The sequence below is a fragment of the Equus quagga genome, chromosome 1, assembly GCF_021613505.1.
Source record: "Equus quagga isolate Etosha38 chromosome 1, UCLA_HA_Equagga_1.0, whole genome shotgun sequence".
Taxonomy (NCBI): Eukaryota; Metazoa; Chordata; class Mammalia; order Perissodactyla; family Equidae; genus Equus; species Equus quagga.
This window is the reverse complement of record NC_060267.1, coordinates 17,050,315-17,077,627: the sequence shown is the minus strand read 5'-3', so window position 1 is coordinate 17,077,627 and position 27,313 is coordinate 17,050,315. Positions and strand designations below refer to the sequence as shown.

The following is a 27,313-nucleotide window of genomic DNA, read 5'->3' as shown; positions in this document are numbered from 1 at the left end:
TTTGCTCTGTGACCCTCAGGGATTGTGTGATCTTGACCTGGCCCTTGGAACTTAGTCAGGACCCAACATGATTTGAGGATGATGGGCTAGCCTGGACTCACAGCCTCCGTTCTTCCCCAGGACAGAGTCATGTCCACTAACCCCATCCTGGAGTTCCTGAGAAGGTGGTGCCCAGCTTCCCAAGGAAGCAGCATCGTCTGTGTTGTGTGCTCCACGTTCTGGAAGCAAATTACTCATCCTATTTTACTTGGGCTGATTCTGGTTTTAAACATGACTTTGAGTCCGCAGAATAATCAGCTGCCTAATTTGGAGGCACATGTAGTCCGCAGGATGTGTGACCCACCCACCATGTGTCATGCACTGAGCTGTTCCCTTCTGGCGGGAAGGACAGGCTCCCTGCCTTCCGCTCCAGGAAGGCCTGGAGATGAACCACTGCAGAATGGTGACTCTGACCTCAGCCTGCCTCTGGTGGCAGGCCACTTAAAAAAATAGTTTTCTTTAATTGAAAAAGTTATATAGGCACATGGTTAAAATTCAAACGCTATAAAAAGATATACGATGAAAGATACATTTCCCCCCTCCCTGGACCTTGGTCCTTCTCTCCAGAAATCTTCTCTGCATATTCATGACCAAGGCTCTTGCCATCATTCAGCTCCTCTGCAGGACTTGCCTGAATTCCCTGCTCTTCAGGAAGTCCTGTGAATTTCATTTTTTTCTCACAGTCTTATTTTTATTTCTTGGCCGTTTTGGATTCTGTTTTTGGGTGTTCTGAGTTTCGCTTTTCACATCAATGTGCTTCCGGGGGTTCCCCCTTTAAGGCAGGAAGTGTGGTGGGGAGCAGATCAGTTGAAGCAAACTGAGACAAGGACAGCTCTGTGAGGCTGTTGACGTCAGCTTCAGTCCTTATCAAGTCTCTTCCTTCCACACGCAGACCTCTGGGTGGAGCAGAATGAGGGAGACTTGCCCATCTGGAGGGGGTGCTGGCACCACTTAGCGGGGAAAGTTTGCAGAAGAAGTACTCAAGATGCCCAGGATATGGGGGCACCTTTTGCAAAAGGGAAGTTTAACCATTGCGAAGAATAAAACCTCTAAATGCTTACAAGGTTTGCTGTGAGAACTCTTTCTGCCCCAAATTACGATATCTTATTGTTTAATAGCTCTCTTAAAAGAAAGAAAGAGATATGCACAGTGAGCCTTCTGAAACGTAATTGGATCTCAACCTGATAGTTATGTTGTCCAAAGGGAAGTAATAAAAGGGGTAATAAATGATCCCCCAGAGCAAACTATCCCCAGCTTACAGCAAAACCTCTGTTATCTGTCCCTAAAAAGTGGGAGAGGAGGTTCCTGTCTTCTTAGACTTTGAAAAAACAGTGAATTTCATTAGGGTGAAATCTATCTGATAGCATCTGAATGTTGTTTAATATTACTTTGGAGTGAAAGTAAAAGAGAGGCGGTGGAATAACTCAAGGGCAGTTCTCATGTCCTGATGTCTGATGTCCTCTGAATGTCCTGAAATTTTTGCCTCATTGCTTATTAGTTCCCATGGAATCTTATTTATTTTCAACAGGTAAAATGTACATATGGTACTACAATCAAAATTCCAAAAGTATAGTGAAGTGTAAGTCCGTCCGTTCCCTCCCCCCACACCCCATCACCTAATTTTCCTCCCCAGAGGCAGCCGGTGTCATCAGTTTCTTTTGATTCTTTCTAGAAACAGCCCAGAGAAGGAGTCACCTTGATTTTAGCAAGTACCTGAAATCGTAACTTTTTTTTATTATGTTGTCTGCAATGGTTACAGTCACTTTAAAAGCAGTCAGCTTACTGAGCTCTCTTTGTGGCTCTGATAGATTTCCAATTGATTCTCTTGGGTCTTCTAGGTAGACAGACGTATCAACAGCTTTGCTTTTGGCAAAGTGAAAGCAGATTTGGAGTGAGACCTGAGTTGGATCCTGGCTCTTCCAACTACTCACTGTCTGACTTTAAATTCAGCCTTTAAAAAACGTTGGCACTCTCCAAAGGCAGCATGTAGGTGCAAAGTGGTCCTCCCCCCCCTCAGTGTGGTGGGTAGAGTGGGTAGAGGCCACACAGAGCCAAGGACTGTCCCTCTGCCGGCTCCTGGGTCCGTTCCACCTGGATCTGCGGATAAATCCAGAGGACTTTGATCTCAGGGATTTCTAATCACCCAGAGATCAGGAGGAGACACTGAAGGGAAGCCCTAAACTAGAATGATGTTTTCTTTCTCCGTGAATAGAATGTGGGTTATGTTTGCTGAGAGCAGATTAAAATAGATTTTATTGTTTGAAATCAGGGATTACAGAAACTCTTTGAAGAGCTGCTGATTCTCAGTGAAGCCTACAGCCCCCCCACTGTGGTAGTGGGTGGAACAGTCAACCTCAATGGGGATGTACGTAGGTTTTCTCAGAGTTCAGACCCACTGCCAGACAGGAAGCTGGTGATAGTTGGTGAGGAGTGGTGCTAAGAGAAACCTATGGTTAGTGAGGGAAAAACCCACATTCTTAACTTTCCATAGAATTTTGTCAACTAGAAGGGATGCCCCAGAATATCTCAAGGATCACTGCACCCTTTCACCACTCCATGGACAAGGGGATTGGGGATGTGGATTGTCTAGTTTACTTACATGACATAATTTTTTTCAGCAGGACCTTAGAGGAGCATGAATGAACTCCTTCATATTTTCTACTGTCAGGAGAAGACAGACCTGAAGTGGTGCCTTGATATACGCACATTCTGCCAGACTACAGTAAGATGTGACAGGCATATATTGTCAGAACAAGGGCTGCACTCAAACTTTGAAAAGATATTGGCTCCACTTATTAATGATCAAGACTTAAAATATCCTGGAGTTTGGCTGTTGTAAGAGGTTTATGGGAAACTATTCTAGGCTTGCCAAACCACCAAGTGACTTCACAGGTACAAAACATGGATGCCCCAGGAACAGGAGAAGAACCCCCACTAGGGGGAGCTGGAGATGGACTTTTAGGACCTTGGTGGTCTCTGTGATGTGTTATCGTGTCCCGGCATTCAATACCCTGGTGAACCCACAAGTGCTAAATTTGAAGGCTATGGGCGTCAGGATAGCTGACCCCTCAGCTTTTGTTGGTCCCTGGGCTGTTAGTTTCAGCTCAACATGGTGATCCATTCTTCTTGCCCGATGGCCAAAGAAGGGTGTCTCCTGGGAGCCTCTGGGAAAGCTTTCATTCCTTTGAATAAAACAGATACAAGAAGAAGACAGCCCCTTGGAAGCCTAGCTGAGGACAGAGCCCACCCAGTGACAGGGTGGAGCAGAGAGGCCACAGAACCCGGACCACTGCTGACGCTGTTGATCTGGAGCTTGTATTGCTCATGGAGTCCATCCCACCTTGGCATCTGTTATGTGAGATAACTCTGTGGGCTGTTCTGGAGCCAAGGGAGGGACCAAAGGGGAAAATAGGGGGCACCAGCCCAAAGGGACCCAGACCTTCTCCAAGGACATTCAGGTTTTGCTTTGAGTCTACAAAAACTAGAACTTTCTACAGAACCTGGAATGCCACAGAGGAAACAATCCCACCCGGGGAGTCAGAGAACCTTAGAGCCAATATGGCCCTAAACTTTTAATTCCAGTGGCGGAGGAAGCCATGTCTGAATGGGAGCCTCAGCCGGCCGCCCGCGTGAGCAGCTTCTCTGAGACCTTGCAGAGGAGTGAAGACCTGGAGGGGGGGCTCATGCACTCCTTGCTTTTGGAACCAGAGAATTGGAGCCCAGGGAACATTCTGGAGGTGCCAGGTCACACCACCCATTCTTCACAGGGTTCTCCCACAGCCAGATGCTATGGGAGAGGCCCATCTCAGTATGTGGGTGCTGGGAGGCCGCGATAGAACTCCCCCGACCAAAGGAGAGACTCAGACTGACTGCACGGTACCCGTCAGCTGGCAGTTCTGTAATGGTGCGCAAGTTGTTTACTCTCAGTTTTCTCTTTTTAAAAAAAGGATATTAATGTGGATCTGTTGTAAAATTTAGATGAGATAATGTATGTAAATCACTCGTAATGTGCTCAGAACATAGTAAACGCTCCATTTTCAACGACAACAGTGACAACAACACTGGCACCCAGGGCCACTCCTCGGCCGCCAAGGAGAGCCACTGAGCTCTCCTAACCATGCAGGGGCCCCTCAAGCCTGAATGGACGGATCCGTGAAGCCAACACATGGCTGTCTTGGTATGCGCCTGTAACTCCACCCAAAAGCTCTTTTTTGGAGTTTGGGATGGAGCCTCATAGCTCGTTGATGAGCTTGGCTGACCTGTGAGGTTTCGTCTGGGTTTGAGGGTGGCCAAGAATGACCACTTAGGTCCTACTCCAAGTTCTTTCATTTGGGTCTACTCCCAAAGCAGCTGAAAGCGGTGCAAAGGATGGAAATGAGACAACGGTACATCCACTGGGTGGCCGCTGCTCCCCGTGGCCTCTTCTGTCAATTCATGGAGAAGCACTCCCCAGAGTCTGGTGATGTTGGCAGCCAGTGAGGAGCAAGATGTCTGCCTGACCGGAGGAGCACCAAGCTGCAGGTTCGCTGCCTCTCTACCTCGGCCACATCACACCCAGGTCTAAAGACCAAGCCTTGAAATCTTCCTGTGTCAGCCTTGGAGCCGTCAGCCCTTGTCTGTACCTGTGCTGCACGCAGGAGGTTGTTAGTCCATCAGGAGCCTTATGAATTGTTAGAAGATCCCCCTTCCTCTGGGCAGATGCAGACCTGGGTCAGGGCACAGCGCGCCACGCTAAGCCTGTGCAGGGCTGAAGCCGCACGACCACCTGTGCAGCCGTGGCTGCAGCCCTGGGAGTCCCCATCTCTGTGCAGGGCCCGCCGCAGTGACCTCTGCCTTGGGGTGGGCAAAGGAAGTGGGCTTCCCTCGGTGTGAATCCGGACATATGGGCACACTCTAGGGATCTTCCTACTTAGCCACCGTTGCTGTTTGCTGTCAGAGCAGACCCAAATCTGATACCAGGAGCTGCATGAAGGAGACAGATCACTGATCTGGAACATGGGACTGCCTGCGGAACATCAAATTAGCAGACTCCTGACCAAAGGCAGGAGAGACGGGGGACGTGACTGTGTACAAGGACAGACAGAGATCAGGAAAGGGCCAGTCAAGTGTGAAGCATCTGCTCTCTTCTCTGTCTAGCATCTCTTCAGGGAACTACCTTCCTTCGATTCTCAGTCCATGAAGTTCAGATGAAGCCCACCTCACCCCCAGCACCAAGGGTGGATCTGTGATATGTACATCATATCTATGTGCGCATATCCTTTGGCCACCAGCAATGGTTTAGGGTTAGGCACATTACCCAAGCCAGGCTACTCAGCCTTGTCTGAGATATTTCCTGGAACTAGCAAAAAAGATGACCCCACCCCACATGGCCGCTGATGGAATCATTAGCTGGGAAAATGATGTAAGTTTAGAGCAGCTAATGGCTATCCTTGCTATTACATGAGGAAGGAGAGTCAGCCTGAGCATGAAGCCAATCCTGAGAAAGCAGAGAATAAAGGTAAAGAGTAAGAGGACTCTAATGATATATTTTGGACTCCTGGATCCTGCTGTACCTGAAGTCATTTATTCCTAGACTTCTCCCTTCTTTCACTTTCTTTTCTTTCCCTCTCTTTACTCTCTCTCTCCCTTTCTTCTTTTGGTTGAAATTTGTTTGAATGTTTTTGTTACTTGCAACTGAAAGAACCTGACCAGTAAACAATGTATGCACTGAACTAACTTATTGTGATAGGGAAGTTGGTAAAGGGCCATCTGTGTTCACTTAAACCCAGGCCTGGCAGGGAGGAAGCAGAGAGAAACTCCCAAGAAAAACTTAGGAAATGAAGCTTTTGACTCTCCAAGTAACAGAGAAAGAGAGTGGAGTGGAGACTCGCAGTGAGAGGTGAGGGCACATTGGATTGGGAGGGATGGACCACCCATCCTTCTAGGCTTTGTCCTGTGAGATGCCCTTGAACTAGGCCATTTCCCAGGGAGGACTTGGAGATACATGGGAGACCAGGAGAACTTGGGAGAGGAGATGACCCAAAGACTAGAGAGGCAAGAGGCTAGTCCAGTGTGGGGTCTGTCTCCAAGCCCCTCAGGGCGTGCTGCACCTCGACCCCTGTTAGTGCTGGGGGGCCGGGAGAGCCCCATTTCTCCACTTCCTTACAACCTCAGGCTCAGGCACGTTGATGTTCTATGGCCCACCACATCCCTCACGTTTGCTTTGGAGAGATTGCACCAAATTCTCAGTGGGGTCTCCCCTGTTACATATAAATAGCGCTGCTGTAAACCCCCTCTCTGCATATCTCTGGCCATTTTCCTACGGTAAACTTCTAGAAGTGGAACTTGCTAGGTCAAAGGTTATGAACATTATTAAAGTTTTTGATTCTTATTCCAGGAGGAAATATTACCCATTACTAGAAGAGACAGAAAAAGTTCCTGCCCTTGTCAACTAGGAGAGGGCTGATGGCCCATAACTAATGTAAGAGGTGACCTGTTTTTCAGAAAAACAGAGCCACGTCACAATGTCTGTAATAAATTAAATTAAGACCGTAAAATGTGGTGTGGGTGCAGCAGATCACATGGCATTAAACAAATTGGACTGCCTGGTTCCCTGGAGATACACGGGACAGAAAGCAGCAGAGGGACGTAATGGGGTTAGCGTGGTGCTTTCCTGGAAGTTGGAAGTGTGGTAGTCGCAGCTGCTATGGTTGCGTTTACCAAGGGCGACTTCTGTGTAAATGGGGTTAGGACCAGAGGAAGGCAAAGAACTAGCATTTCTCTCTCAGGGAACTCTTTGTTCGATGAGAGAAATCACCAGCTACAAATAAAATTATCCCAGGAGAGAGATTTTGTCCTGGTGTAAGTAAGAACATTCTAACATTCTATCAACAGTTGGAAAGGTTAATGCATATGACAGCACTTGGAAGCCATAAAGCATTATTGGGGAGGGGTACAGTGCCAGGTACTAAGGAGTCAGAGAGGAAGACGTGGTCCCCATCTGTAAGGAGCTCCTGGTCTAGTGAACGATTCCTCTAGGATGTGATGAGAGCTGTAACAGAGGAACGTATATAGGAGTCCAGTGATGGCACAAGGTGGGGAGTGATTAACTTACCTGCTGGATGAAGAGGTGACATGACCTGGTTTGTGAAGAACGAGTAGAAGTTTACCAGGTGGGTAGTGAGAGAGATGCAAGTAGAGTGAGGGGCGTACGTGTGACCTGGGTGGACCCACGATTTGGAATGCAAATAACACGGCCCAGCTGGTCCCCAGAATTTAGTGCTGCAGGCTCTATGCAGCGATATCAGATCCAGAAGTCCAGTCTGGGGCCATCGGAGGCTCCACTCTCCCCAGGTTCCCTCGGACTACTGGTGTTGAGAACAGACCACGTTGGTCGTGGCTAGGTGGGCTCCTTGCAGCAGGGGCTGCCGTTAATGAGGAGGAGTCAGCCCGGGCCAGATAGTCCTCAGGGCAGAAGCTGGGCAAATTTGGAGGCGTGTCAAAAGACGAGGGGACTGGAGCCAAGTCTTGCCCTGAGAGTGTGTCTGAAGCACGGGATCCTTGTGCTCCTAGCTAGACTGGTCAGAATTCCCTGTTTAAAACTCTTTCGGTTTTTCCGCGCGGCGACTTCCACCGGGCGCTCGACTGCCGGCCCTAGTGGTGCACAGTGCACGGATCCCACCCGCGGACGCCTGTGTTAGTTTCCTGGAGCTGCTGTGACAAAGTACCACAAACTGGGTAGCTTAAAACAGAAATTTATTGTCTCACGGTTCTGGAGAAATCCGCAGGGCCATGCTCCCTCTAGAATCTGTAGGGGACCGCTCCTTGCCTCTTCCTAGCTTCTGGTGACTTGCCCGCAATCTTTGTCATTCCTTGGACTGTCAACGCATCACTCCGACCCTCTCCCCTCACATGGCGTTCTCCCTGTGTCTCTCTGGGCCTTCACACAGCCGTCTCTTTATAAGGACAGCAGTCATATTGGACTAAGGGGCGGCTCTACTCCAGGATGACCTCCTCTTAATTAATTACCCCTGCAATGACCCTATTTCCAAATAAGGCCACATTCTGAGGTACTGGCGGTGAGGACTTCACCGTGTCTTTTGGGGGACGCCGTTCAAACCATAACAGCATCTCTTAGAAATGTGGTGGCAGAGCTTTCAGATAGCAAGGACCTGAGCTCCCAGCGCTCTGAAGTGCCACTCAGGGGTGACAGCTAGGGGACGTGGTGTTTACATCTTTCTGCTGGGGAGACCCAAGGCTGCCCAGGATGGCGGCTGCAGGAAGATGTGGGCTGCAGGGAGCCGGGCTCTGCCTCGCTGCAGCGATGTTGCTCTAGAGGGAGCGGGTAGAGTTGCGTTCCTGTCAAGGGAGCCATTTGGGGCCCTTTCCCAGTCGTTCTTCAAGGAGAGCAGCTCCCAGTGTAGTGCTCCCTCTGGAACATTCTCCTTCCTGGACAGGTAAGGAGTGAGGAAGGGCATAACTAGTTACCCAGTTTGGGGTTTTTTTTCCAGAGTTTTCCTGGATATTTTTGCTTGCCCATTAAAAAAATAAACATTTTGTGATCTGAAATTTATAGATGAGCAAAAGGAGAATTAACAGCATAAATAAAATTGAGTTTTGCCTAGCAGACACAGGGGGTGCCTTTCGATTTACTCAAGACTTCTTTTGTGCCACTCAGTGGGAGCTGCTCTTTTCATATAGTTCTTGCATGTTGCTTGTTTGCACAATCTTCTATCTCTTCGCTTATTGTCCTAACAGGCATCCTTTCTCTCATTCTATTATCGAGTCAGTTGTGCTTTGAGTTACAGGAAAGCTATTGATTTTTGCATAATAATCTCGTGCCCAGCTACTTTTCTGAATTGTCTTATTGTTTGCAGTAGTTTTCAGTTGATTCTCTTATAGTGATATAATGTAGGGACATAATGACTACAATGATATAATGTCTCTTCCTTTCTGATTTACATATATATATATATATATATATTTTGTTGTTGTCGTTGTTATCAAGTTCCGTTGGCTAATACCCTCTCTACCCATTAAGTAACAGTGATGATTATGGTCACCCTTAATTTGTTTCTGACTTTACTGGGAATACTTCTGTTGTTTTCCTGCTAAGAGTGGTGCTAGGTTCGATTGTTCCAATTAGAGTTGCCCGTGAATGCAATTGGGCTTGAATTTATTCATTTTTTTAGTGGAGGGTATTTCTTTCAAACTTTCTTGTTTCTTCTCCCCTCCTCCTTCATTTGGATTTTCTATCTTTTTAACTATCTTTTTTTTTTTTTGAGGAAGATTAGCCCTGAGCTAACATCTGCCACCAATCCTCCTCTTTTTGCTGAGGAAGACTGGCCCTAAGCTAACATCCATGCCCATCTTCCTCTACTTTATATATGGGACACCTGCCACAGCATGGCTTGATGAGCAGCGTGTAGGTCCACACCCAGGATCTGAACCGGCAAACCCGGGGCCACTGAAGCGGAACATACAAACTTAACTGCTGTGCTGCCTGGCCAGCCCCACAATCTATCTTTTTATAGAGCATTTGCTATTTACTAATTTCCAGTTAATTTCTGTAAGCTGTATAAGATAGCGGTCCAGTTTCATTCTTTTGCATGCGGCTACTTTTTTGAGACAGTGATTTCGTTTCCTTTAGATATATATCCAGAAATAGGACTGCTGGATTATATGGTAGTTCTATTTTTATTTTTTTATTTATTTTATTTTATTATTTTTTTTTTTTTGAGGAAGATTAGCCCCGAGCTAACTGCTGCCAATCCTCCTCTTTTTGCTGAGGAAGACTGGCCCTGAGCTAACATCCATGCCCATCTTCCTCTACTTTATATGTGGGACGCCTACCACAGCATGGTGTGCCAAGCAGTGCCATGTCTGCACCCGGGCTCCAGACCAGCGAGGAACCTCCATACTGTTTTCCACAGTAGCTGCACCAATTTGCATTCCTACCGCCAGCTCCTTTGTTTCACATCCTCACTGACACTTGTTATCCTTGTCTTTTTGATAATAACCATTCGAACAGGTGTGAGGTGACATCTCATTGTGGATTTGATTTGCATCTCCCCGAGGATTCATGACGTTGAGAACTTTTTCATGTACCTGTTGGCCATTTGTGTGTCTTCTTTGGAAAAATGTCCATTCACATCCTTTGCCCATTTTTTAATTGGTTATTTGGTTGTTTTTTTGTGGTTTTTTTTTTTTTTTTGCTATTGAGTTGTATGAGTTTCTTATACATTTTGGATATTAACCCCTTACAAATATATGGCTTGCAAATATTTTCTCCCGTTCTGTAGGTTGCCTTTCCATTTTGTTGATTGTTTCTTTTGCTTTGTAGAGGCTTGTTAGTTTGATGTAGTCCCACTTGTTTATTTTTGCTTGTGTAGCTTGTGTTTTTGGTGTCACAACCAAAAAAATCATTGTCAAGACTGATGTCAAGGAGCTTTTCACCTACGTTTTCTTCTAGGAGTTTTACTGTTTCAGGTCTTATACTTAAGTGTTTAATCCATTTCAAGTTAATTTTTGTGGGTGTTGTACCAGAGAGGTCCAATTTCATTCTTTTGCGTGTAACTATCCAGTTTTTCCAGCCACAATTATTGAAGAGACTATTCTTTCCCCATTGAGTATTTTTGGCTTTATTGTCAAATATTAGTTCCATGGCTTCATTTCTGGGCTCTCATTTCTGTTACATTCGTCTATGTGTCTGTTTTTATGCCAGTACCATACTATTTTGATTACTATAACTTTGTATTATAGTTTGAAAAGTTCTTGAATATGTTTATAAGTTTCATTGTTTTTCTGTTTTCTTATTTAATAATTTCTACTTCCATCTTTAGGAAGTTTTTAGTTTTTTTGTGGCTCTTTTTCTAACTTCTTGAGTGGGACGCTTAGTTCACTTATTTTAATTTCATATTTATGTGTATAGTTATTTAAAGCTATAAAATATTTTTGGTTCTAGTCTTCTGCAGTTTGTTTTAATTTCCTTTTCTTATGAATGAGTTACTTAAGAGTTTAAAAATTCCATTTAGTAGAGTTTAAAAAAAATTTATTACTGATTTCAAGTTTTATTACATTATGATAATAGAATGTCTTTTACTCTATAGAATTTACTGAGTTTTCCTTTGGTTTAATAGTCAATTTTGGTGAATATTCCATAAGCCCTTAAGACATATATTCTTTGTTTTCAAAATATAGAGTTTAATATATGTCAATTAGATCAGTCATATCAATTATGTTACTCAAGTGTATATCTTATTTTTCGTCTTGCTCTGTTACAGGTGGAGAGAGGTAAAATAAACTCTTCTCATAATAATGTGTGTCAATTCTTCCTTGTATTTCCAGTAAACTTTGTTCTGTGTGTTTGTTATTATGTTATTTGGTGCGTAGGTATTTGTTAGATCGTCATTGTAAACCTTTCTTGTTATAAAGTGCCTGTAATTTTTGCCAGAAGGTAAAATCATGACTTTCTTTCTTTTCTTTCCTTTAGTGGGCATACCTCTGCCCATCCTTTATCTTTCAAACTTTCTGAGTCGCTTTGCTTTAGGCATGACTCTTATACTTTGGGGACAGTCTCTGCTTTTGGTATTTGGCCAGCTTGGGGCAGGAGAAGACGTGAAATAGGGCCCCCTGGCCTGGGAATTTGCCTATTTGATAGAGGTCTTTGTTTGATTATTTGTGTTTTTGAAAATGTCTTTATTTCACTTTCATCCCCCACCTTTTTTGACCCTCTATTTCCCAACTTTTAATGATGAAAAATTTCAAACAGAGAGAGAAGATGAAAAACGAGAACAATGAACATCAGTAAAGCCCCACTAGATTTCACAATTGTCGACATCTTGCCATATTTACTTTATTTCTATCTCCATCTGGGCCTATCTATCTATTTCTACATCTGTATTGCTATATCATTTGCAAGTAAGTTGTAGACATCATGATACTCTACCCCTAGACACTGCGGTGTGCATCTCCTAAAGCGAAGAATCGTTTCCTACATAACCGCAAGCCATCACATACAAAAACGAACCAGGGTGGAATCTTTTTAAATTCTGTGTTTCTTCGCTGGAAGTTCTCCTGGTGATCTACAGTCACAGGGATGCCAGCGGCTTGCTGGCGACAGTAACCCCATCCTGATCATGCCCTCGCAGGAAGATGAGGGAGGGGATCAGAACTGGCCGCAGGTGTTTGAAGGGCTGTCACTGGAAGAATGAGCGGCGTTTCCCTCTGGCACTGCAGAGGAGGCACTTGGAATAAAGAGAAGTTTCAAGGAGGAAATTGATTCTGGACTGGGCCTCAATGATGAATTCCTTGTCACTGGAGATATCTAGGGGAAATGGGATGGCCCCTTCTCAGGGTTGCTGTGGAGGGGAATCATCTTGGATAGACTTTCTTAGGGGAAAGGGACAAGAAGTTCTGGAGAGACTCAAACTGATACCCAGGTTATAATCAGACTGTAATGACTCGTTCATTTTGCCTACCCCAAATAAAACTGATTCTTTTTGTATCTGTTTTTTGTTTTTGAGGAAGATTAGCCCTGAGCTAACTGCTGCCAATCCTCCTCTTTCTGCTGAGGAAGCCTGGCCCTGAGCTAACATCCGTGCCCATCTTCCTCTATTTTATACCTGGGACGCCTACCACAGCATTGGCTTGCCAAGCGGTGCCATGTCCGCACCCGGGATCCAAACCGGGGTACCCCAGGCCCCCCAAGAAATGGAACGTGTGAACCACTGCGCCACTGGGCCGGCCCCTGTATTTTAAAAATTTGAGCTCATAATAGTTTCTGTATCTGTTTTAAGGCTGGATTTTTTTTCCGTGCTATTCATTGGCTGCCCATCTCGTAAACCCTGGTCGTTTTTGGTCAATCTAGCAGATACTCTTTCTTTTTTTTTTTTTTAAAGATTTTATTTTTTCCTTTTTCTCCCCAAAGCCCCCCGGTACATAGTTGTGTATTCTTCATTGTGGGTTCTTCTAGTTGTGGCATGTGGGACGCTGCCTCAGCGTGGTCTGATGAGCAGTGCCATGTCCGCGCCCAGGATTCGAACTAACGAAACACTGGGCCGCCTGCAGCAGAGCGCGCGAACTTAACCACTCGGCCACGGGGCCAGCCCCCAGATACTCTTTCTTATATTTTATAAGAAAGGACCAGAGAAACTCTGCCTTCCTTAAGGAGGAGGCTGGCCTTTTCAATTTGGCAGAAGATTAGAGGCAGAAAAAGATAAATCAGTGAAATAAATTCAAATTCTATGTCTATTCCCTTTTGCCCCAGCCCAAATGTCTGAATGGGTCTCTTTTCTTTTTTATTAACTGGAAAATAAAAGGCCTCAAGGGGTGTTTCATCGGGACTAAGAGTAGCTTGAATTGAATGTGTATCTATGTCGGATAATGTGCTTCTGGAGATAAGAAGCAGTAATCATTATTTTCAGAACTTCGTGGGAGTCTGTTCAGTAAACTAATGAATGGGTATCACTGACAAGCTATTCAAAGTGGAAATGATATGAAACTGTCATCTGATGGGAAAAGGGTAACGGAGGAGAAACCCTGGGTTTTTCCTATGGGGAGTTCGTGTCAGTTCTAAAGGAGATTTACATTTTCACTCTTCCATTGCAGCCAATTCAATTTTATGCACGAAGTGGCTGAATGCAATTATATTTCTAAGAAGCCGTGCAATGAAGTGGAAAGCACTAGTAGTTCTTGACCCAGCTCTGCTATTAACTGGCCTGGGCAAGACCCTAATTCTAGCCACATTTCAGCTTTCTAGGCTATGAAATGTCCTATGTACATTTACAGACCCATTGAAGAGAAATGTGATCAGTCCATAAGAAAGTTGAATATATAGAATGTCGACGAAAATAATCCATAACCAATCTATAAATGAAAATTTGGGTGAGTTTATTCTTAGCTGAAATCTGAGGACCATGGCCCGGGGCCTTTCTTCCCAAAGGAAGAAAGGGCACCAAAGAAGTGAGGTGTACAGAGTGGTTATATACCCCCAAGCAGGACATTTCACATATGATTGAAATGTCCCTCCCACAATAGTCACAAGATTGCCCTGTCAGCACAGTACTTGATGGACACAGCAGGTAGTGGGTCTGCTATCTTGGAGGGCGTAGCAGGAGGCAAGTCTATTGTCTCAAGCTGGGCGGTCGCAGGTGAGCGCAGCAATCAGTTTCTAGCCTAAGGAAAGATGCTTAATCCTTAAGGAGATGCCAACGTTGGGAGGGGGAGGGAAGTTGCACCTTTATCTCAAGGGCCTCTGTTCTTGCCATAGGGAATATCTAAAGCAGAAAAGACAATGTCAGGCCGAATTAGGTTTACACCAAATGGCTTCCTCATATTCTCCAATATATCCTATTGCGTGCCATTTTTATTTGTCAGAATGATACAGATGTGAGGTATTGAGTTTGCTGCTGCCTTAAGGATATGCCAGGCCTGTTGGCTAAAAGTGAAGTAAGCACTTCACTACTTAGTTTAACAAGCTTGAGAGGCTTATCACCAAGCAGATAAGAGGTGGAGTGAAACCACTGTGAACAGACCTGATTTCTAGGCAGGGCTAGGTGTGGTTAGAAACGGATAAGATAAATGTATTTAATCAATACAAATATGTTCAGATCTCATATCAAGGACTTGGCAAGTGGTCCTTGGTTAATGACTTTCTCCCAAATTCCTGAATGACTTCCTATCTGGATCCGGAAGTCCCGTGGCTTCTTTCCTCAAAGGCCTGCTTTTCTGTTTTGTTCCGCTCCCTCCCTAGGTCGTTTCCCCTACCTCTGCCTCTCTCCAAAGATCTTTAATCATGATTCCAGAGAAGGCAGAAAGTAGGTTCTTGCCATTTTGCGTGGGTTCCGTCTGCCAGAGCCTCCCTCAGTCTGGAGCAAGATGTAAGTGAATACAGTGTAAGGAATTTCTGTGGACGACGCTGCTGCTGACAAATGGAGGGGGTGATTTTCCCAGGCGAGTCAGTTTTCGTGGCGCTTCATTGTTCTTCCCGGTGATGTGCAGTGTTCCAGCCTGGCAGCATGCTGTGAACAAAGAAAATTGTATTCTGAAGTCTCGTTAGATACGCTGCGACTTGGCAGGGGCTGAGGGCAAATCACGCACCAACATAACCTTTTTAGCTCGACAAAGAACCGCGTCTCTCCCCGCCTCCCCGCTCGCGTCACGGGAAGTGCTCCCAGACGACAGCACAAACAAGCCCTAATTAAGTCTGTCCTCGCATCCCGACGTCTTTTCCTCCAACCTTTCCTTGGGTTTAGACGTGTAATTAAGAGGAAGAGGGAGAAACGAAATCAGGTCTAAGATACAGCTGGGAATTAGGAGCTACCTAATGGCAAGTAAAGACTAGAACCTCTGCTCTGGCAGCTCTTTTGACAGTTGAAACAGGGCAAGAGATGTGGTAAATTGATGAAGGAATTAAGATGCTTTTGAGGGATAAATCGATTGCAATTACCTGAGAACATTTTCTCAGACCTTTTGAGTTTCCTACATTTTTGTCTTTGGCTCTGAATGAGAGATTTTTAATGTCTTCCAGGCAATATTTAAAGGTGACATATGTAAGGTGCCTGCTGCTTCCCTGGGAAGGCACGAACACAGCCTTACAATTATATGCAAAATGTGGGGCTGTGTGTACTTATCTGAAAAGACAGTCCCATAGAGTTATCGTGTGTCCAGCGGGGGCAAGACTTACCCTCTCCTCCTAAAGTTTAAGAACCACTGGAACTAGAGAAGGATTTAGAGACAAAAAATCTGGAAGGATTTAGCCACATTTGGAAGCCGAGAAGAGAGGGTGGAGCCTATGAAAGTTAGAGGAGAATGGAGACCCCAGGCAGTCCCACGGGGGCAGCAGGTGGTTAAGCAGATGCATCTGGAATCAGATACATCTAAGCGGAGAGCCCAGTGTCTCCCTTTATTAACTGTGCTGGCTGTGTGACCTGGGGCAAGTTGCATCTCTAAGCCTCAGTGTTCTCATTTATGAAATGGGATGATAGGACCTACCTCGTGGAATTGTTGCAAGGATTAACGAGGTCATCCGTGTAGCACACCTTCTTGTCTCCCTTTTGGGGTGTGCGCGTATGTGTGTGTGTATAGTCTCTGTCTCTACATGTATTTTGCATTTTCCTGTCCATTTTATGCCTCCTTCCAGGCCAAGCAGCCCGTGCGGCCTCAGAAGGCTCTAAGTACTGTTCCCCTATCTGTGTTTTCTGCTTTCTTTAGAAAAATAATCAGTGTGAGGTGGTGTCCTTGGCTGACATCCTCCTTCCAGCTCCCCTAGTCCCTGCTTGCCAGCCAGGCCGAGAGCAGCATATTGGCACTTTCCCAAGCAGTGTAGGGAGCAGCAGAGGCTTGGAGCTTGGTGCCCGGAGCCTGGAGCCAAGTGAGCCAGCCTGCTCTGGGAAGCAGAGACCAGATCAGCCCTGGGAGGGGAGAGCCATGTCTCCTGCAGTGCCCCAGATAGCAGCTGCCTCGGGCAGCCTCAGAGGCTGCCTCTGTGGCCTAGTTCCTTTTGTAATTTGCACAACAGACCAGAAGATGGGGCTCTTGACCCTGGAGTCAAGGGCCAGAGGCTCTGACTTCTTCCACATTTGAACTGGAGGAAAGTCAGACCCACCAGAGCTCCCAGGAATCCCCTGCCTCCGCATTCCTCTCCCTACCCTGCACACTCCTGTCTATTCCCAGGGCTGGGAGCCATCTTTCTGGGGAGTGGGGAATGCGGGGTGCATCTTCCCTTTGGTCACTGTCTCGGCCCCTCCTGAATTACCACATTGCCAGAGTCCGTCTAACTGACCCCCTGCCTCAGGTTTCCCCTGTAACCCATCGGGTCCCTAATGGCAGATTTCGGCAATGGTACCCCTTGTATAGGACTGTGTTGCATGGTGGCCCAGAGTTCTAGAGTCAGACAGGCTTGTCCGTGACTCATCTCATCAGGTGAGGCTCTCCTCCCCTCCGCAGAGAAGCCCTCCGCAAGCACCTCGTCTAAAGTCGATCTCCCCACCCCCATGCCAGTTACTCTATCACATGACCCTGTCATTTACTTCCTGGCAGCTAGCATAAGCTGCAATTATCTTGTTGTTTACTTGTTTACTCTCTCCTCACCGAATTGTAAGGCTCAAGAGGGCAGGACCCTGTTTGTCTTATTGATTGTTTCCAAAACACCCAACACAGGGCTGAATACAAAGGTTCTCAGGAAATATGTTTTGAATGAATAAATGACTGAATCTCAGCTTAAAGACTGCTCGACTTTGGGAAAGCTGTTAAACTTCTCTGAACCTCAGTTTTCTGATCAGTGTAATGGAGAAATAATGGAAATGTCATGAATCTTAAATGGCACAATGCATTTACACCACTAAACCCAGTCTGGGTGCATGGAAGTCTTCTCTCAAATTTTCAGCAGTGTCCTACTTTCTATCATAGGAGAAAAATAAAGTCTGAATTAATTAGCTGGCTCTCCACAATTCGGCCATAGCTTTTCTTACCACAATTTTTACTTCTATTGCTCTTCTTTATAACTTTCTGCTTTGGCCCCAATCCTGGCTACCCTGAACGGGTCCATGTGTGTTCCTATTCTTAAGTCTTTGCCCAAGAGTCGGGATGCTTGTTCTCCTTATCTTAGCTCAACTATTTTCAGATTTAGCTCAAACCCATGTCCTGTGTGTCATGTTCCTGAAGTGTCCCCAGTCATAAGAATCATTTTCTCTTCAGAATTTTTATAAACTTTGTGGTCTATATTACTCTTATGGCTCATTCTATGTTCTATTATCTTGTCATCATATTAACTTATACCCTGTTTCCTTGATTAGATCATATGCCCTTGGGAGATATGTATAATATTTTAGATTTCTCTGCATCCTGATTGCCATTTAGGTCTGTACATAGTAGGTGTTCAATACATTTTTTATTAGATTGAGCTAAAAGAACATATATTTGCTAACTACTTTCTATGTGCCCAGCATTTTTTGAGGTTCTGTGGAGTATAGAGAAGGGCATAAGAAAAATTCATTGCCTTAAAAAACTTACAATATTAAAGTAAGGTAAAGTCAAGATATAATAAAGTACTTCGATAACGACAGTATGGTAAATGCTATAAGAAAGGCATGAAGTACTATGAAGATTCAGAGGAGAGATGACATCTCATAGGGGAGTTGGGGAGAGTGGGATAAAGAAAGCCTTCTTGGAAGAGGTGGCCTTTGAGATTGACTTTGAAGGATGGTTAAGGTTTTGATGGGCAAAAATGGGGTGAATTCCAGATTCAAGAGACCTGATTAGTGAAGAGATCAAAAATAGACTGTGGCAATGAACACTAAGACTCAGAAACAGGACCAGGGGCTTATACAGAAAATAAGAAATATTCTGCCTCAGAGACACTGAAGCACACCTTGTTTCAAGTTTCAGGGCCAATAAAAGGGGCGCTTTTCAGGGGTTGAAGCTTTAACATGTACCTGACTACATTCCTCAAGCATAGCTTCTGTGGAGACTGAGAATTATTTGCAACAGTTCTTTTTGCTCTAATAATGCGGGCTTACCTACAGTCTGATGTGATACTGCATATAAAGCAAAAGGCCCCTTTCCTCCTCTTGGGGATAGAGGATTGGTTGGATTGTGTCCAGCCTCTCTTTCCTTTTAAATCCCATCAAAGTGAATGCATTACTCATGATTTTCTAACCTTGCCTTAGATCGGTAGTTCTTCTGTTGTTAAATAATAATTTGCCTTACATCATTTCTTGGAAAAGTTGAACGTGTTTTTGTGGAATTATTTCAACAATCATCCTTAGCTCCACTCTGTGCTTTTCGCTACCAACCTGAAACCCAGGGAGACGACCTAAGTCACAGTGAGTCTGTGGAGAGGGTCAGCTCACTGCCTGCCTGCTTCTCTTTAATGCTCTTTAATCTGGCCACTAGCTGAGAGATTAACAAGTAATCTTAGAAAGCCCTTTTCCCTCATCCTCAATTACTTCCTTCGGCAATCCCAATGGACGTTTCCCCAGAATTTAAAAATCATTACCTAAGGAATAAAATCAGAATAGACTATATCAACACCTTCCCAGTTTTCAGGGGTCAGGTGCAGCCGCACGTAGAAGCACGAGATTTTCGATTTCTAGCAAGCGCTTGGAAGGACCTTCAAGCCTAGAGGCCCCTGAAGGGAGGGAGGCGGTTTCCTAGACAACCGGGCCCCGGAGCGGTTGGCTCCCCAGGCTCCCTCCTCCTCCTCCCGGTAGCCCAGGGTACCGCCGGACAGCGTCCTCCCTTGCTCCGCGCCCTGATTGGCCGCACAGGCAGCGCGCTGATTGGCTGCGGCGAGGCCTCGCGGGCCGGTGGCTATGGAGGCGGCGGCGGTTGATGGTTGACCGTTGGCTCCAGGGTAGGGGTCGCCGCTCGGGCGATCCGCTCAGACCCGACCAGAGCGCGCCGGCTGCTGACGCTCGGCCTGGAGCCCGCGGGCGAGACCTAGCTCGGATCCGCCATGCCGGCCGGGAGTACCGAGTCGGACGGCGTCCTCCGCTATCAGGTAGGGCCCCGCCTCCCGCCCCTCCCCGGGGCTCAGCCTCCCCATCCTCTGCCCACCCTCCTTCCTCTGCCCCCGAGCCCGAGCTCCGCAGGCCACTCCCTGAGGGCGAGGGGAGGCCAGCCCACGACACCAGGGGGCGCTCCGGGCGGTTGGGGATCGGCCGGGGCTGCGAGAGGGTGACCTTGGGCCGAACCTGGGAGCCGGCCGGTCTCTGCCGCATCCCTTGCGCGGCCGGCAGAGGAGCCTTGGCGGCCAGCGGGCGGTGACCTCTGTTCTCCTCGGGTACTCCCTGTTGGGAGAGAGGCTGGCTTCTGGCCTCGCCGTGTCCAGCTGGCACCTTGCTCTGAGCCAGGGACCTTGCTCTGGTCGAGCAGGTCTCTTTGTGTTTTTATTTCTGGGGGTTTCTGGTTCCTGAAAGGCTCAGGAAGAGCTGGAAAGACTGGAGGCTGAGACCAAACCCCGTTAACGTGGCCAGTTTTGTGACTCCCCCCGCCCCATTGCACAGACATCTGACAAGTTCTGGGTAGGGCAGGGGAAAAGGGTTGGGGAAGTGTTGAGAGGTCAAGAACGGGTGTTTATTTGAAGGAATGAAGAAACCAGGTTTAAGTAACTGATAACCCAGCGGTTGGGGTGGCTAATGTAAGGAGGAGCTTTAGGCTAGGTATCAGAGACTGTAGGTTCATGTTCTGCATCTGCCTTGCACAGCCTTTGTGACCTTGAGTAAGTCACCTGCCTCTTTGAACCTCGGTTTCCCCATCTAGTAAACTGGGAATGATAAGATCTGCTTTGTTTACCTAACAGGGTTGCTTTGAGGACTAAACGAGGTGCTATTTGTGAAAGGCTTTGTGAAATACTGTTTTCTCTGTGACAACCAGTAGGTGAGTGGGCAGCTCATTGAATTCTCTCTCCCTCTTTCCTGTGCAGTCAGATAGTATAGTTACGGCTCTGGAAAGGATTGAAGGGGCGTCATCTGAAGTGGAGGGATGTGAAGAGGATGATGGACCTTCTCAGGCAGGATGACAGGTCTTGGAAATAAGTGCTATGTTGTCATCAGGGATGGTTTCTGTAAGGAGACAAGGAAAACACTCTGAGTTTGTAGCAAACTGGGTGTCAGACACAGACTCTGTCCTCTTCTTCCTGGTAATAATTTGCTACTAGAAGATCCATAATTCCTTCTTTGCTTGCTCTATCAAAAAGGGAACCATATCTAAGATTTTGGAAAATCTTTCTATATCTAACCCTTCTAAGGCCTAGTAAGTGTATTCAGTCTATGTTTGGGATACAACGATAAGCAAAAATAGGCAACGTTCTTCCCCTCCTGAAGCTTCCCATGGGGTGGGGTGGGGAGAAATAACCATTTTTAATTAAATAATTATACAAGTAAATGTATTATTATAAACTGTGATAAGTGTTTCTAAAGAAAGATAGCCTTGGTCTCAGATCAGAGAAGATTTTGCTAAGGAAGAAATTTGGGCAAAGATGTAGAGAATAAGTGTCAGCTGAGGGAAGCGGGAGATCAAAGGGCCTTGGAGATAAAGAGAACAGCAGAAGGGGGCATGGCAAGGTAGAAGACCTGAAAGCAAGCCAGTGTGGCTGGAGCCCTGCGGAGCAGAGAGGGGAAGGGTGTGAGATGTATTCTGGGGTCAGAACACACAGGACCATATAGCCCAGGCTGAGGAAGTTGGTATTTATCTGAGGAACAAGGGGAAGCCACTGAAGGGGTTTAAGTAGAGAGGGAAAGAAGAGAGAGAGAAGGGGAGAGAGCAAGAACCAGAGAAAGAAAGAGGGCTGATGAGATCATCATCACATTTTCCTATTGAAAGATTTCTCTGGCTCCAGTGGGGAGAACAGGCTGGAACGAATGTGAGGAGACAGTGTCCTTAACATGCAGAATGTGTACCAGTTATATTGTCAAGATCATAATAACCCCAAGGCTTCTATGAGTGCTCTGTGAAATTGATAATTCCTCAGTGCTTCTAGGATAGACATAATTGTCTCCTTTAGATCTAGCTCATGAAGCTTTCATGGGTGGTGGGATGAGGAGAAGACAAGGAATAGAGCAGAAACAGTAGGACCTCATGAAGGCTGAGTCAGGTGATGGGCAAATGGGTACTTGAGATATAGGGAGGAAAAGAAGTGGGAGTAGGAGGAGGAAAGGAAATAGGGATGACCTGGGGGGATGCAGTCAACCAACTGAAAATGAGCAGTTCACCCTCCTGCGTGCCCAGTGAGGCTGTGTGGAGGGAGATGGACCTTGCAAAGTGGGGAGATTGTGTAACTTGATGTGAACAGAGATTCCAGGCATCGCATTTAAATATCACAAGTGTAGGCTGTTTTCTTAGGTTTGGATGACTGCGCCAGTCTCCTAACAGTTCCCTCTTCTTTCTCTCTTGCCCTTCTGTGGTCCACTTTCCACATGGCAGCCGGAGGGAGCTTTTAAAAACAAAGACCAGATCAGGTTATATCCCATCCTGAAACCCTGCAGTGGCTTACCAGTGCGTTTTAGAATAAAATCCAGACTCCTTCCCACAGCCTATTGCACTTTCACATGACCAGAGCCATGCCCACCTCCCCGGCTGCTGGTCCTCCACTCTCTCACCATGCACCCCTGCACTGGCTTTCTTTCTCTTTCCTCAAAGTGGCAAGCTCCTTCATGCCCAGGACCTTCGTTCTTGTCATTGCCTCTGCCTAGGACGTTCTTCTACGCGGGCCTTCTCATGACCCAACTCAAATGTCACCTCCCCCGAGTGGCTTTCCCTGTGATTATAGTCACTCTCAGATAATCCTGTTTTATTTTCTTGATTTTTTTTTGAGGGTGAGGAAGGTTGGCCCTGAGCTAACATCTGTGCCCACTTCCTCTATTTTGTATGTGGGCTGCCAGCACAGCATGCCTTGATGAGCGGTGCTAGGTCCGCGCCCAGGATCCAAACCCACGAGCCCCTGGCTGCTGAAGCAGAGAGCACGAACTTAACCGCTATGCCACCGGGCCAGCCCTGTTTTATTTTCTTAATAACACTTATAACCTATCTGAAATGTTCTTGTCTTGATTTCTTATCTTTTTGAAGCTTCATGAGGGCAGGAACCAGGCAGAAAATCGTGTCACACAACACAGTGCCTGGAATAAAAGAGGCACTCAGTTGCGTGAGTGATTGAATGACTATTGCAGATCCAAAGCCGATGGGCCTCTCCTTAAGGAGCTCTTGGTCGTGTCAGGATTAGGGCAGAGCGTCAGAGGGCTGTTGCTCGGTTACACAGAAGCTCTCCCTTCTGTGCTGCTGTGCTTTTGCTCAACTGTTCCAGCTGGAAAATCTTTCTCTTCCTCTCCACCTAGAATATTCCATTTTAACAGTCAAGGTCTGGCTCCATATCGTTATCAGAATTCGTTACTCAGTCTTGTCTGCTCACCACACCCACCAAGTGCTGTCACTTCTCCCACTCCTTATTGTGGAATATGCATGTTCTTCTCTGCTGCTAACCTGACAGCTCCCTTTGATGTTGTTGTTTATATAAGTTAGCTTTTACTGAGTGCTTGCCGTGTGCCAGGCACTGGGCTAAGTGCTTTCCATGCGTTATCTCATTTAATTCTCTCTGTAACCTTGAGAGTTGTATGCCTTTATTATCTCCATTTTTCAAATGAGGAAACCAAGACATAGAGAGGTGAAGTAAGTTCAGTGAGTGGCACAGCTGCCCTTCTCCAAAGAACTTGCCCCTCGTCACTCTGTGTTACTGGAGCTTGTGTCTTTGACACCGAGACCAGTGCCTGGGTCAGAAGATGTGTGCAAGGTGTGCGCAGGCTGTGTTAGGGTGGGAAGAGACTGGATGAGGGAGGCCACAAGGAGGCTGCTATTTCGGATGAATGAATGAAGGCCTGCATTACTGAACTTTGATGAGACCTCTGGAGGTGGTTATTGAAATTATAGGAGTCACTGAGCTCTTAAAGGGGTAGTAATGGAGGAAGAAGATCAGAAACTTCAGGGAGAGCCCCTGGTTTGAACTGGAGCTGGGACGTCTTGTAGCTTCACAGTTCTCCTGATCAGCACTTTCAGAACCGAGCAGAAAGAAGTGCTGGAGGAGAAGGCTGGAGAGGTCGGAACTGTCAGCATTTGAGCCCAGGGCTGCTGGGGCCTGCAAGGAGGTTCAGGGAACGTGGAAGTGGTGAAAGGAGCAAGTGAGTTTGGCTTTTATGTGAATCTGGCCTGCTCAGAATGGAAAATTTTGCAGAAATCTTCAGAATAACAAACCCTGGTAAATGGGTGATAATTGGGAAGCGTGGCCCATGATGGGAAGAGAGTCCCGTCTTCTGTGGACTGAAGAAGTTCTGAGAGTTCCTGATGGGGACCTGAATGCTAGCGCCCAATGACTCTGGCACATGTTGGAGCTTACTAAATATTTGCTGAGCGAATGAATGAATGGCTCTGTAGAGAGCAGGTCAGCTGTTGTGAGGATCACGGTCAGTTTATGGTAAGCAGTCAGTAAATATTTGCTGAATGTTATTAAACAAAAGTATCAGCCATAGCAGTTTCTCCTCTCACCACGCGGCAGTGTGCAGTCCATGCTCCTCCGCCCTCTCCCAACACACCAGGTGTTCTTTCCCTCTGGGGGACTTGAGAATGTGAGCATTCTCTTTGCTTGGCTTTCCCAGCTCTACTGGAGAGCTTCAGTAGAAGAGGTGTGGGCTGTCGTGCCAAGCAGAGAATTGAGACAGTCTGGGTGACAATTCAGGCTGCGAATTTACTTCCTTCAAAATTTGTAGGTAATTGTCTTAGCTCATGGTTTGTCTTGGCAGGGTAGATGGGCTCTCAGTCAAGCCTGTCATGGTGGTAATCAGGACACAGAAAAGCAACTGTGTTTCTTCTAAATCTGCTGCTAGGTAACAACAACCAACCTTAGATAATGGAGAGGCTGGTTGTTTCCTGTAAGGCAGTGACAAGTTTACTCTGATCTTGGTAGTTAGGAAGCCATTATGTGTATATTAGTTTCTATTGTTGCCATAACAAATTACCACAAATTTAGTGGCTTAAAAGAACACAAATTGATTATGTTACAGTTCTATAGTCAGAAGTCCAACTCAGGTCTCGTTGGACTAAACTCAAAGTCTTGGCGGGGCTGTGTTTGCTTCTGGAGACTGAGAGAATCTGTTTCCTGGACTTCTTTAGCTTCTAGAGGCTGTCCGCATTCCTCGGCTCATAGTGCCCTTCCTCCATCTTCAAAACCAGCAACATAGCATGTCTTGGACCCTGCTTTGGCATCTCTTTCTCTCCCTCTACTCTTCTGTCTCCCTCTTCCACTTTTAGGGATCCATGTGATTACATTGAGCCGGATAAGCTTGTATCTTAAGGTCAGCCGATGAGCAACCTTACTTCTGTCTGCAGCCTTAATTCCCCATTGCCGTGTAAGGTAACATAGTCACACAGTCTAGGGATTAAGATGAGCGTATCTTTCGGGGCCATTATTCTGCCTGTTGCAGTGTACTAACTAGGGATCTGTACTGAACAGGAGTGACTCCGCTGGGGTTCAACAGAAGAATCTCTGAGAAACCAGAGCCACTTGGGGCTTTTAGGCCCCTCGCAGGCTGCTGAAGAGTCAAAAGAGGAAGCTCGTGGACACTCAGGAGCTCACGGCCACTGTGAAAAGGTCTGGGAGAGCTGCACAAGTCCCGTGGAACCTTCTCTTCTTGCTATAGGGTGTCCACATTCAGTGAGGAAGTCACATTGAGGGCGTTAGAGAGTCGGGCATCTGTGGTCAGAGTGAGTGACGGGATCTACCAGGGGCCGGGCTTCATAGGCTTTGCTGAATGAAGAGCGAGATGGAATTGAGTAAGGAGATGGAGAACTATTGGAAATCTGGTCAGTAAAGGGGTAGTTTGAAGTCTAAGGTTCTGGAGCGCGAGGGACTTAGGAAGGTGGTAGTGTGGATCTTGAGCTATTCTCACTGGGACAGTAATCCGTGATTAGATGACCTGAGCTCTCTAAAATGACCGGGTTCTTTGCCTTTGGCAATATTAGCATAAATGTTAATATAAGAAGCCAGAGAGACCTGAGTTGGAGCTCTTCCTGTCCCACTCAGCTCTTGTGAAATCTTGCATAGCCTTGATTGGGACGTTGCAAGGAATAATTGCCGTAATATACGTAGAGCACAATGCTAGGTATGTAGTAAGTGCTCAATAAATACTAATCGTGTCAATTCAGTTTGCTGATTAGAAACCCTGGAAGTCACCTCTATATTTAAAAATGGTTAAATGCATCAGAACTCAATAAACCCTTGACTCTTTTTGTTGTTGGGGGAGGTGGAGAGAGGAGGGGTGGGAGGGTGTTACTTACAATCTCTGTTTATTGGATCCTTAGGAGAAAAGATGAAGGGGATCTTGGGAGGTGAAAAGTCAGAGACTGACTGCAGGAAAGAAGGCAGAGCTGAGTTTGGGGGACTTTCACCCCCCCAGGTCCAGAGTGGAGCACCAGGGCAGGCGTGTCAGGGGTTCGGCTCAAGGTGGGCTCCCCTGCCTGCGCCCTTCCCCTCCCCTGCAGCCTCGGTGGCTGCTTCCAGGAGCTGGAGCCATTATGTAAAACTCAGCTCTGCTCCAGCCTTTTAATTTGTCCATTAACTGTTAAGTGAGAATCTGGTCTGCTACTCAGCTATAATTCATTCATTTTTCAAGGCTCATAGCAGTGCTTTCTCTCTCAAGACGTGCCTTGCAGTTTCAGTGTTCTAATGTGTGGTTAACCCCCTTAGTTCTTTTTGTTGTATCTAGTCCTTGAGGTAGGCACCCACATCAATTCACATTTATGGAGTGGGTCAGTGTCAGTGAGCTGGGAGGAAGTACAGAAGAGAGAAGACTCAGGAACAGGGCGTTTTCTCTAGATCACCCTTCTTTCCTGCTCTCTTTCCCTCCCTCCCACCTTTCCTTTTTCTCCTAAACTTATATAATGTGGTTCTCATGATTTTAATCTTTTCTGAGTCAGAAACTCCCCTGAGAATCTGCTGAAGGTCACAGACCCTCTCCCAAGAAAAGTGCACGCTCATTCGTAGCCCATTCATGGGAATCTTAGCAATCCGTGGTTAAGAAATCCTGTCTGCCGTAGACAATAATGGTGTCAGAGGAAGGAAGAGCCATCTGGTGAGGAATCGGCAGCAGGCACGGACCCCTGAGACTTGATGTTCCCTTCTTTTCATTTTTATATGATTTTAAACAAACTTTGTGTATATTTGAAATTTATGGAACATTTCAAGCGTATACCAAAGTAGAGAGACTTAAATCAATCATCATGTACGCATGACCTGGCTTCAACAATGAACACACACCTATATTGTTTCATCTGTGTCTCCACCCACTCTCCAAATCTCAGACATCATATCATTTCATCAGTAAAAACTTCAGTAGGTATCACTGGAGATTAAGGACTCTTTTTTTTTTTTTTTTTGAGGAAGACTAGCCCTTAGCTAAGATCCGCTTCAAATCCTCCTCCTTTTGCTGAGGAAGATTAGCCCTGAGCTAAGATCTGTGCCGGTCTTCATCTATTTTATATGTGGGATGCCTGCCACAGCATAGCTTGATGAGCAGTGCATAGATCTGCACCCAGGATCCGAATCTGTGAACCTGGGCCACCCGGGCTGCTGAAGCAGAGCGCACCAACCTAACCACTACACCACTGCGCCTGCCCCTAAGGATTCTTTTTTTAATGATGTAACTACCATATGACAATATTGTTATTATACTTAAAAATGAACAATTCCTTAATATAATCAAATGCCCATTGAGTTGTTTAAGTTTCTGAGTGCCTTATAATTTTTTTAATA

General features: G+C 46.2%; 1 protein-coding gene across 6 annotated transcripts in view; it reads left to right on the top strand.

The window, feature by feature from the left end:
* Positions 1-27,313, top strand: part of SLC4A8 (solute carrier family 4 member 8) — an 85,708-nt gene that overhangs the window by 1,601 nt on the left and 56,794 nt on the right. For 2 of the 6 annotated variants that reach the window (XM_046658988.1, XM_046658970.1), the window contains exons 1-2: positions 19,401-19,519; positions 20,321-20,397. The exons of 2 other annotated variants lie outside the window; for them this stretch is intronic. Coding sequence is in view for 2 of the 4 variants with exons in the window: in XM_046658997.1 (XP_046514953.1) it covers positions 19,475-19,519 (45 nt within the window). In the remaining 2 variants the exon portion in view is untranslated. Of the gene's footprint in view, positions 1-19,355; positions 19,520-20,320; positions 20,398-27,313 lie in introns of those variants that run through there. 2 more of the 6 variants (XM_046658997.1, XM_046658963.1) reach the window with 1 other exon arrangement.